Source organism: Brienomyrus brachyistius, chromosome 24, assembly GCF_023856365.1.
Source record: "Brienomyrus brachyistius isolate T26 chromosome 24, BBRACH_0.4, whole genome shotgun sequence".
Classification (NCBI taxonomy): domain Eukaryota; kingdom Metazoa; phylum Chordata; class Actinopteri; order Osteoglossiformes; family Mormyridae; genus Brienomyrus; species Brienomyrus brachyistius.
Genome location: NC_064556.1, coordinates 6,827,023 through 6,839,552, shown reverse-complemented (window position 1 = coordinate 6,839,552; position 12,530 = coordinate 6,827,023). Strand labels below are relative to the sequence as shown.

The 12,530-nt window shown below is 44.7% G+C and overlaps 1 protein-coding gene across 1 annotated transcript in view; it reads left to right on the top strand.

Annotated features, from left to right (window-relative positions):
* Nucleotides 1-12,530, top strand: part of LOC125720019 (teneurin-2) — a 109,052-nt gene that overhangs the window by 87,096 nt on the left and 9,426 nt on the right. The window contains exon 2 of the mRNA XM_048994953.1: nucleotides 2,062-2,356. Within this exon, the coding sequence (XP_048850910.1) occupies nucleotides 2,134-2,356 (223 nt within the window). The 5' untranslated portion in view covers nucleotides 2,062-2,133. The remainder of the gene's footprint in view (nucleotides 1-2,061; nucleotides 2,357-12,530) is intronic.

Genomic DNA, 12,530 nt, shown 5'->3' with positions numbered 1-12,530 from the left:
TCGGTAATGGAGCAGGTGAAGAACAGCGAGAAAAAGATAAATTAGTGTGTCTCTTATTTTTTATGAGTTGTTCATTGTGGGATTAGGGCTGGCAGAGACTCAGGAAAATGTCTTGGGGATGAATATATTATTTCTTTTCACTCTCAGGTAGATTTCCTTAGCTGAGCTGTCCGCATTTTTATAAAAATCAAAAACAGTTAAAATGAGGTTCTGCCAAAGCAGAAATTAAGAGTATCTTTTTAAAGTTATCCACATTAAATATGCCGGTACTAATTCTTATTTCTTTTTGTGGATTTCTTACAGCGTTTGCGGTTTCCAAAAACAACAAATGGCTTGGATATTAAATGTACCTAGAATATATCTTTAAAAAAAATCCACTCACGCTCACTGATTAACAAGACTTTTATATGCGAGTGCGGGTCGCAAAGGGGCGCCTAGGTAGAGCGGCAGATTGCATCTTTAACCTTGAATTGCAAGCCTGCATGTGCGCTTCACGCGCCATCTACCCAGCGACATCCCCCGCAGCCCCCTCCCGCCGACAGCCCCAGTTACTCAGCTGGCCCAGGTCAGGCTGGGAAATTTGATTTTTTTTTTTTTTTTGGAAGGTTATTATTTATATGCTTGGAGAAGGAGATGCAGCTCGCCCAGTGTAATACATTCATACAGTTGTGTGTGTTTTATTGTTTGTTTTAAATGGAGTAGCTGAGATAAGGTGCCATCGGCAGAGCAGCTCCCGCCGCCCCCAGCATCTCTACATGCGACGCTGCGTCGGGCACGCGACGAGACCGAGTTCCGCGTTTCTCGCCCTAAACATAAAGTCAACAAGCGATCTTCGACAAAATGACAGCGGTCTTTTCCGTGAGGTGACGCCGAGGCAACAGAAGCCCAGCGCTCACCGCATCTTGCGCGTCGCCGTCCCAGCCGTAAATACACAAGCAAACGCTTCATTTGCCGCCGCGCGGCTAATCGCATGAGCCGGCGCGTGCCTAGTGACCGTGAGGTGCAGCCTGCGCGAGGGTGAATGTGAGCTGACCGTCAACCGGCGCCGAGGAACGGCCTTATAAACTCTACAAATAAATCCACATTACGACTAATTAGTCGGGAATCATTCACCATATACCGGCCATAAAACGGCCTCGTACCACGTACGTTTTTTGTGGCATGTACGCGAGCCGGTAAAAGCCAATGTTATTGGTATTTTTTGTGTTTCTGTGAGGCGGCTAGTATACATTACTCGCGGCCTGGGTGTAGACGTGTGTTGGGGTCACGTACTTTCATCCGTGTAAAAAACGATGTTGTCGGAGACCATTTAAAAAGTGCCCTGGCTAGCTTTACGGGCACATCACTTACCGTTTATGTGTTTTGCAAACACATAAATGAAAGTCTGCCAGCCTGCGTGTTACTGTATTGCTTCAGCCTTGGTCCGGCCTTGGTCCCCCTCAGTGGCGGGGCCGTTTTTAGTTTGCAGACAAACAGTGAAAGTCAGAAAGTGAGGCCTGACTGTTTGGTCGCCTGCAGCATGATCGAGTGTCTGTGATTATCTCGCGTGTGAGCCGAACTCATTCTCCGAGTGATAATGAACAGGAGACCAGCAAAGCTCTGGAGTCATTTTCCATTCAGCCTTTTCAGTCATTCGCTTTCCATTTCTCATGCGTAATGGGTAACAAACCTTTCATTTCTGCCCCCCCCTCACCCCTCCCCTTTTCTGTGACGTCAGTGGTGAGGCCGGACTTTTAGCATACCAATTAGCTTGTGCTGACTTGCAAACCACTTCAATAGAGGTGGAAAGGGGGCAGGCTTTTCTTTTAATCTCTGAAGGCACAGGTTTACGAGGGGGAGGGCAATACTACAGCTAAGTGAAACGTTCACGTTGAATGCAGATGATATTTGCAACATGTGATGTAGTTACAAACTATAGTACAGTCACTGTAATGCTTTTGGGCTACCTGAAAGCCAGTTATCGTGCCAGTCTTGCTTTCTAGTAAAAACCAGCGGGCTTTGTTCAGATCAAAGCTTGGCCTGCTAACCTGCACCCTGACCTCCCTCTGTCTACCCCTTCAGGTAGATAGTCGGCCAGCTTCAAGCAAGGAGGGTCTTGATTTTGGAGCTGGCTCAGCGTGCAGCGCTGCCAGGATGGACAGCAGCGACCAGCGCCAGCGCTCACTGACCCGCAGCCGCCACGGCAAAGACTTCCACTACAACTCCTCGCTGGATGCCGAGGACTGCTGTGTACCTACGCAGAAGTCGTACAGCTCCAGTGAGACCCTGAAGGCATACGACCACGACTCGCGGCTGCACTACGCCGGCTGCGTGGCTGACCTGGTGCACTGCGACGCTGACGAATTCACCAGGCAAAGTAAGTGTCCCTTTTAAGGTTCTCCTTGCCCCTCCCTTGCATCAACATGTCCCCCCCCCAGATTGAATGGCGGCGACGCCCATGGTGATCACTCTGCAAGCACCTCTGTACTGTGTTCTATGTAGTTTTACTCGGCACTTTTTCCTACCAAACCTTCCCTCGCATCAAAAATATTCATGACTTTCTCATAAAGGAAACAATGTACCTGCACCCATATCAGGTTTTCCATGTGAGCTGTATCCCCAAATACAGGGTGTGCTTGAACATTGCGTGTATATGCAGAGCATTTTTTCCCCATAATCTTTAACTTTTGACACATGTAATCTAAACCATATCAGGCTAATATAGGTTGAGGTCACTTAAATCCTTTAGTGCATGGTGCGATCGTTCATTCCCCGTATACGTTATCGGCAGTCATTCCCCAGTATTGCATTCCTGATATGTGATATGTGTAATCAATCACTAGACAATCTTTAGAAAGTCAATTCATGACCTACTAGCACTCCCTGGTCTATAAATTTAAAAAAGATGTCTGGGCTTTTGAGAGCCACGATTATAATTTACACTTTTAAATACACTAATTAGGCTTCTAAGGCATGGGCGACTGTGGCATGGATCTTCAGTGGTCAGCAGAGATGTGGATTTCTGCGAGCACACGCATTCTTACTCAGAGTCAGAGTAGTAAACACGGGGCAGATATTTGTAAACATTCCACTTCCTCGTATATTTTTTCCGATAATGCAGTTCAGTCAGATAATTGAGGTAGATAATAGTTAAAAACGTAAAAAGTACTTCCTTGGTATACATCCTCATGTGCAGGGGCACTGTAAATGGAGTGGAACAGTTCAGGGGTCAGAGGTGAATGGGCACAGACCTGGAACAGGCCTGTAATTCGGTGGTTGGGGCCCAGTATGAGCTCTTCTATCAGGTTACCAAGGACTCCAAGCCTCACTTCTGCTCCTTTGTGAGCTGTGGAAGTTGACATTTCTGTAATTAACACATGCATGTTTAAGATGCAAAGGACATGCAGGCATACAGTACCAGTAAAAAGTTTGGACAGCCAAGCCGCTTACAAAGGAGGGTGATATGCCCCTTGACTTGACCTGGCCACCTGATCTAAACACAGCAGAGATGGTTTTGGAGGAGTTTGACCAAAGAGTCATGGAAAAGCAGCCAATGAGAGCTCAGCCTATATGTGGGGCCTCTTTCAGGACATGAAACGGCGTAGAAGAGACAGTAGGGTCAGTCAGTCCCTGGAGCAATTGGGGTTAAGGGCCTCACTCAAGGTTTCATGATGGGATCACTCAGCTGACAGTGAGATTTGAACCAACAACCTTCTGAGTCCCAACCCACAGAGCTGCCCCTCCCAACTAATTTTATTTAGTTCTTTTTTGGTCAGTGCATAATCCATATATGTTATTTTATAGTTTTAATATCTGTATAATTATTCTAAAATGTAGAAAATAGTACAAATATACCTGTCTATGGGTAGGTGTTTCCAAACTTTTGGCTGGTACTATATATGATGATAGCTGTAGTAAATAAATGTTGCTCAGCCCTGAAGTAAGCAATTAAGTCAACGCAAATATACATAGTGTGCTTTCACTGACCTCTGATCAGTTCATTTACTGCAGTTCACTTCCATTTGATAGTCTCAAGTTTACAAATTATTTCATATTTTTCTTAATTTTTTTTTGGCACCGTACCTATGCCAGTTGGGACACCATCAACAGAAGGTGCAAAACATTGGTGTGCATGCTCAAGTTTGTCTGCTTTTGCTGTCTATATTGACGGCTTATTTGAAAGCTGGTCTACATAGCAACAGAAATGTTTTTTCATTTGGCTGTGTGGGATTATCAGACAATTGTTCATGCATCTGTTGTTTCTGATGGGAGACTACATAATAATCTGGAATTAGACAGCCCACCAGATTTTCCATCAGAAGTTAAAAATGGCTGAAGATTATATATGGTCCGAAGAGTTGCGATGCTGACATCCGAAATGAGTGTCATGTCGGATATTAAACAGCAAGAAACATTTGGCAACACAGCGCACTAGTCATGGACGGGGGTAGTTTGTAGCGTACTGTGAAATGTTTGTTCAAGAAAGCTTTCGTCTCTCTTGGTCATGTTTGTGTCGTTCAAATGTATTTGGCTCAAAATGTGCAAGCAGTTTCTGTAGGTGATGCAGTCTGACATCTCTTATAATCCTATAGCAAATGTATGTGATCCTGGAAAATTCCTTCTGAGGTCGCGGAGGCCCACAATACAATGTACAATGATATTATCATGAAATCTCTGATCCATCCATCTTTCATAACTGCTTATCCAGTGCCAGGTTCCAGTGAACCTGGATCTTATTGCAGGAAGCATAGGGTACAAGATGGGGGGGGGGGCTGGACTGGATTGGATGCTGTTCATGACAGAATACCTGCTCATACATAACATGGACAATTTAGAGTAAACAACTGACCAAACTGTATTCGAACCTTGAAGTTGTGATGGTGCAGTGCCACTCACGGAGCTGTCATGGCACCTGACACGTTCAGTTATTATTATTTAGTTGTGTGGGAGGTATTTATCTTTACTTGACTTCACCTGTGTAGACAGCTAGAAATATATTAACACTGCTTCTGTACCAGACGCCTTCCTAAGATTTAACTTCCAAGCTTTCGGTTAGAAGTGCCGTCCTTTAACTGCATCACCACCTGCTGCCGTTGTGCACGGGATGCTCTATAGAGGGCTGCACACAAGCACTGCCTGCGACAGCAAACAGAATTAGCTACCAGGCCTTGCTGTGAATAAAAATATCAGTGCAAGCGGTTTGTCTGAAAATAACATGGGAGTCTGTGCACTGTTTATGTCCTGCAGTTTTTTTGTGACAGTTTTCTTCTTAACTGTAGAATTAAATTGAACAGCTACCACAATGATCTGAAGTGTTTTTTATATCATTTCTTTATAGGGTATTATGTTGAATGCATAGCGGAATGTCTTGGTTCTTGCGTCCTAATCTGGGGGGGATTCAACTGACAAGCAAATTCAATCATTTTGACATGTTTCTTAATCCTAATCGTTATATAAGGTTTTGTTTTGTCTTTTCTCGGCCCCAATGAACACACCCGGTCCCTGTTGCCCATCCCTGCACTCATATGTTGCCCTTTAAAACCTGATGCCCATTTCATTTTGAGTTTGTGTGTGTGTGTGTGTGTGTGTGTGTGTGTGTGTGTGTGTGTGTGTGTGTGTGTGTGTGTGTGTGTGTGTGTGTGTGTGTAAATTATATGCATATGTTTATATGTATAATATACAGACATTATCGGGTCTTGGAGACATTTGCAGCTATGACCGCTAAGAGACATAATGTGAGAAATTAGGAGCAGACATCCCAAAGTGTTTATCTCAGGGAGACATAAAATCAAAATATGACTGGGAGAACAGTGCCTCTAGCAACACAGCGCCGTAAAGATACCTCACCCCAAGACACACTAAGGAATTGCCTATTCATAATAGTCTGAAGCATGTTTGATTTATCTATAATGGTTTCTTGCTTCATTAGCAACATTTGATTAATTATTTATCCCTGTTCATATCTATGTTTATATCTTTGTGTGGTTATTCTTTTTCTGTATTTTGTATTGATGTGTAACTATTACAGGTGTTATAGCATCGAACCATTGATGTCTGCATGAGACGCAGACCAGATTCGGAACAGGCACTTCAGAGGACAGTCATTGTGGGGGACCTTGAAACCCCAGCACACGCTGACGCCTGATTGCCCATCTAAACACAATGCCAGGTGTCACTCTTGTTTTTGTCTGTCATAAAATAGACAGATGTGGCTGTGATAAATTAGCCAGTGATGTGCATCACAACCTTCACTCTTTATGTCAAGAGTGCATATAAGGCATAAGTTGGTTGTGATCACCGATTACAAACCCCACATTTTGGTGTTAATAAGTGCTATGCTGTGTGCATAGCCTGTTAGTCACCGTGTACATGTTGACTCAGACGCATTTGTAGTTTCAGCTTCGCCTTACAGGCTTAAGTGTTGTTTATTCAATGTATGCATTTAAATGACTACTCAGTGTTTCTCACTGATATTGTGACAGTGAATTTGATTACGTTGCTTTTGGCTTTTGTTCTACGCTTAAACTATATTGTCCCTTTGTTAGACCACTTAGGACCGTATTGGTGAACGACAGCAGTTGCTGTCAGTAATCACAAGGCCTGGCCTTTCATTGGGTAACAATTGGAGTGTATTGCGTTATAAAGGAAATACACAATGTATCACTTACAAATTACACATTTATACGTCACAGCATTATTTGTATTCATATCTCTGGAGTCTTTATAATTTAAGTCAGCATCTTACCATTTATTATTCACATATGGCTTAGTAAGTGTATTGTCTTTCCAACCTAGCTGCAAAACGGCATTGTTTGTTGGGTTCTGTAATAGTTCTGTATTAGATTAATTTTAGTTTTTGCATTTTATCAGTCAAGACAAAAAAGATATATAAAACTGGGTGACTGCATTAAATAAAAAAAAGTAAATATTCTGTCTATTTGTATTGAGTTATCCAATGAATTTAATGTGGTTGTTTTTTTTTGCAGATTTATTTTGATATAAAACATATATTGAACCAGGAACAAATATTTTCACACTCAAAGTCAAACATTAATATGTTGGCCAATTGCTGAAAGGGTACCGCTGAAAAAAAGTCAAAAGAAGCTGGTGGATAATTTGAATGCCTTTTAGATTTTTTTGACTTGGTAATTATGTTCGATGACACCATTATATGAGTTATAACACTTCAGACATTGACATGTTGAATTTGAATTAGCTGAAAACGCTGAATTTCCCTTAACCATCTGTGTAAGAAAACAATAGTCGGGCTATTTAAACAGCTCTTCTTTTTCCTCCGTCGGCCTTTTCATAATTCTGTGAATAGATTCTTGAGTCATTCCTTGTCACCGCCATTTAACAAAAGGGATGGTACACGCTAGGTGTCTAGAGAAAAATATGTTTTAAAAAATTATATTAATTAAAAGCTTCAAATACTGCAGTTATTGGATTTGGGTGTGGGCCTGTGTTTTGATTCTTTTTTTTGTATTTGTGGGGTTTTTTTATATCGGGCTGCTTCAGGGAAGTTGCCAACTCCGCCGTTCGGAATCGGTCATCATCTGCAGCGGAAGGACGAAAACAATGGTGGACGTGAAACAAAGTGGAGTTGTGCTGCTGCTGCTGTATCCACATGCGGTAGAAGCTGTGATTAGTGTGGAATTGTATGTGGAAGGGAAGAAAAAAACATCAAATTCACTTACTTGATTAATGTAATTACAGCCTCGTTAATTGCCTGGAGTGGGAAGAAGGGGGAAATTCGGCTAGCCAAACAACTGTGTTTCCTGAGTTCAGCCAAGTGGAGCTGGGGGCTGATAATTTTGACTGTGCCCTATTGCTTGGGTGTGGCTGCACTGGACTGAGATATGGTGGGATTTAGGATTTAGGGGCGAGTCTTAGGGGCAACATGAATAAACCGAATGTTTCACACAGTTTTGTGTATCTCTGTGACACTGGAAGGTATGCCGAACGGGAGCAGGGAGAGGTCACCTTGTTGGGAAAAATGTGGTCTGATCACGCCATTGTCTTAGCGATGAAAATGAGCCTATGAATCGTTTTAGTAGCAGGCCGGGGCTGTGTGCTAACGATCGGCACTCGGTCCTGATCACCATGGCTACGGCGGGAGCCCAGAGGTGAGGTGGCAGCGGCCGCCGCGGGAGGACTGTTCCAGAGCAGAAGTGTCGCGTTTCATCATGTCCCGCACGTCGCCTGCCCCCAGGATGCTGCGGCTGCTGCCAAAAAGCAGGCAGAAATGATGGAGGGAGACGCGAAACTGACTTCCTCCTCCTGTGTGTTTTTTTTTTTTTTTTTAAATATCGATTTATGCTTTGTTTCGCTGTTTCTGACCAGTTGCTCTGAATCCATGAATCTCCTCCCTGCGAATCTGTCGTGCCACGGTGAGGTTCTTGTTTTGTATTTTAAATTTTTTTTTTTGGTTTTTGTTTTTCGGTTACTCTGTAACTCACGTCAGGTTGCGTTTTGTAGAGAAATAATTGTGTGATGGGTGACAGGAGTGGATCGATCTGCCACTGCAGTAACGCCCCCCCCCCTCCCTCGATCTGGGGCCTGCATGGATTTGTTCCATGAGTCCCTTGCAGTAAGGACGGGAGGCCCATGCGGAGGCTGCCTGCTCCATCAACACTCTCAAGCTGTGTCTCTCCACACTCTTCCACCACATTCCCATCCCAGTTCAAAGGAACCCAGCTGTTGTGGGGACACGCTGGGCTTTCAAACACACATCCTGGGCAAATGCTTCCTCAGGGGGCAGAGGAAGGCCTGAGATTATTTTCCCCTGGCTCGGATGTCTCTGGCTATGGAGGCAAACCCCCCTGTGCCTTTCGTCCACTGTGTGCCATCTTCCTTTATTCTGATCTGGCAGAATCTGCCACCGGGTTCAATGGCCGTGCCATTAAGGCCTTGCATCGTGTTGTTTGTGGCGGTTAGGTGTGTACAAGCGGAAATCCGAGGGACAATGAGATTCCCCGGGGTGGCGGCCTTTCGGGATAAGTGTTCCGCGTGTGCCTCTCCCTGTCAGACTCCACGCGCTCCTTTCAGATCACCATGGTGATGTGTACAAAATCGATGTCAGGTTTCAGAAACCTGGCAGCTGCGGCAAGGTATTCCATGCAGCCCCCGGAGGCCACGCACTTTCGCGTTTTCTCTTCACCCTAATGTACTTTATTTCAGCAGAAATAGGATGGGAAAAGATAGCTCTGTGTAGCGGGTATGCCTGCATTTATGGTGGTGTTTAACCTGTTTACCTTCTCTGTCGTCTTGGTGGCGACTTTGGGATGCCCTAATACTGGGCTGGATGATGCCGGTCTGCCAAGCACAATTCCTGGGTTTGGTACAGAATTCACTTTAACGATACCACCATGATGAGCCAGCCCTATACCAATGCCCTATACCCAATGTCCTATACCAGCACTCCAGGTATCCAGGAGTCTCGTAGTCAAGTAAGCTCTTGATGAATTTCTCTCCAGGACATGAGGAGGGGCAGAAGAGGGTCAGTGGGGGAGAAAATTATAAACTACCCGTAAAAGTGCTGCAGCTACCCTCCGGTCAGCCCCTGTCGCATTTTTACGCTCGTTATTTGCGTCTCCACTTGATGCTTCGTCGCTGTCTCTCATCCGCAGCCGCACGCTGCTCACGGAGTCGTAAAAATGGCAGGCGGCGCACAGGTGACAGATGAGAGGCACTCTCCATGCACTTCGCCCGCTTACCGGCGCGCCGCGCGTGTCGTCAGGGTTTCTGACTCTGAGCCACTCGTGTGCCCCCCCTCCCCACCAAAGCCATATGGCGGAGGGAGCTTGCGAGTCCTAGGGTTCCCGTAATGGCCTTGTAGTAATGAGAATGCATGACATCTTCTGGCACTTAAAGACCACCAGCCTCTCTCTTAAGAGCAGTTTGTCTCCTGGCAACATCTGGCAGTGCGTGGCGCAGTCCCAGCTTCGACCATTACGGAACGTCGGGAAAGCCGTTGCTGGTTATGGAAGTGCCCACGTGCCGCTTTCAGCTTTTTAGCTCTGGGTTTTCATGGGGGGGGGAAGCTTTATGAGGTTGCGTACTCTGTATTTCAGGGTCCCTCTGTCCTGCAGGTAACACAGGTAGGGGATGATTACTCTTTCTCTCAGCTACAGATGCTTGTTTTCAGTTGACTGCCATTTTAGATGTTGTTAGAATACATTTACAGCGCCCATCATCGTGTGAAACCATGCGACTGCCGGTTGCCATTCCTGTAATTTTTCCTTCAGGGTGGTAAGACTTTTCCTTTTCGGAGACGAATGCGTGCTCTTGGCTGTCCTGCTCGCACAAGTAAAAGTTGCCCTCCCTGTTAGTCATCAAATGATAGTTAAGTAGTCTGACTTGATGCTTGTTTGAAGCAGGTTATGGTCTGTTTGCAAGGCAGAGTGATTTCATTCACCTTTAGCTCAAGTGGCACTTCAGGGACCCGTACGGCCATCGTGTCCGTGTGCCCAACCACAGCACGACCTGCTGGCCGACATTCTCCGCCTGAGCTGCACAGAGTAACACAATTTCCCACGGCATGCCAAAGGAGAGCACTGAAAGGGTGCTGTTTTTATTTTTCAGTTTCATATCGTTGGTTACAGAATCTCAGTAAAGGTGAAAAACGTCTGACACTCGTACTCTTGATTTCACCCTTTATATCAACAGTTTCAGTATGGTTGTGTATTCTTTTGGTACCCACTGTATCCACAAAGGGATGCTCTAAAAGAAACAGATATCTCTGTATGTCAGTAGTAACAATGCTTGTTATTAAAATTATTCATGTATGAACTCAATGCTTATGAAGCATATGCAAGTATAGAGTGGCGGGAGATTAAATTTATTCCCAGGACTACGGTGTGTCATACAGACAGCAAGTAATGATAAAAACAGAGATTCACAATGAGTGTAAGAAGTGCAAGAACACAGGACAGTACAGAACAAGGGGGGCTGGACTTAGCACTGTGTATTCATGGTGCATGTATATAATCAACAGTAGTAAATAATAGAAGCACAGACCTGTAAAAATAAATGCAGAGGCAGTGAACCAACTATAAATAGTAAGGATTTAACTCGGTACCTTTTCTAGTTAAATGCCTCAAAAAAGTTGAAAAATGTAGTGACTCAGTGTCCCTCCTCCTTTCTGTCATGCCTCTCCACTTCTCTGTCCCTTATTCCTTTTCGTTTTCCCTCCACTGCCCAGTCCATCCTCCGCCAACGCCAAGCCCGGTTCACCTTCTTGCTCTTTGCTTTGGACTCCCGCACCGCTCACCTGCCTACAAAGATTCCGTTTGCCCTGCCTTCGCTTTCCGTGACTGGTTGATAAATCCCATCCCATGGATACTCATTGTCTGGAACATCTGCTTTTTTCCGGTTTTTATTTTGGTTGTCAGTCAAGCGAGATACTTGCCATACTCTGCCAGAATAGTACCAAGACTAATTTTACCCTTCCTACCTGAATCACACTAGTCCCCATTCTCTATACTGGGGGAGAGATGCAAGTACTGCCAATTTTATAATATAATATATGCTATATATTATGATTCAATGAGTACAACTAGAACAAAGCTGCATATGTTTAAAACAGTATTGCACGAAGCTTTCTTTTTTAAAAACTGCTGCTGTTTATTAAAGTCAGTATGTACTTGGTCAATTTAAAACTCTTAGAACCTATTATATATAAATAATAAAAATCTAGGAACCATCTCATCTGAAATTTGTGCCCCGTGAATATATAATTATTGCACTTTCAGATAATATAGAATATTCCTACTTAATAGCGTTACCTTGGCAGTTAATGCACTGGTTTATGCGGCATTAGACGCACAGTGTCTTTTCAGCCTGCCTCTCTGTCTTCTTTGTCGGAATGCTTGACATCTGCGTAATCCACTCTGCCGCGAGGGCCGTAGAGGGTCACCCCGCATGTGATGGGACACGCAGCTGGTTTGGAAAGGGCACATGGCATGCCGCCTTGTGGTGGCAGGGCACCGGTGAGGCACAGAGTCATCCCCAAAAGCTGTCATTTTGTTTTTCTCTGTCACTAATATCCCAGAGCGACACACCTAGCAGGAAAACTGCCTGTCATCATTTATTTTGTCCCTGTCTCGCATTTCCATTTGGCGTTTCTGCTCATCAAAACAGCACCTTTCTCCCCATCCATGTACCGTGGTGTGTGTGTCATTCCTATCATTACCCAAGCTCTCTTACCCTTGAATAGGAACTCCCTTTCACTAATAGGCCCGCCTTTCACTGCCTGAGCACCCGCCTTGTGTGCTTATATTTATCACCCTGACCCAAGGTGCTTTCAAATGTGGGTTACCTCTGGCACCATGCAGCCGAATGTTGGATTAAAGTAATCAGAACAGGGAACATCGGGGGGGTCAGCGGGAAATGTGGGAATGTGAGGGGTGGCCATGCCATTCTGCCAGGATGCTTTTATAAAGGGGAGGATGGGATTGGCTCACAAAACATGAAGCAGTGAAATGACTTGTGTTGACTTTTGGACTGTAGCGCTAGACTTTTAAAAAGAAAGTTCATTCATTATGGATATG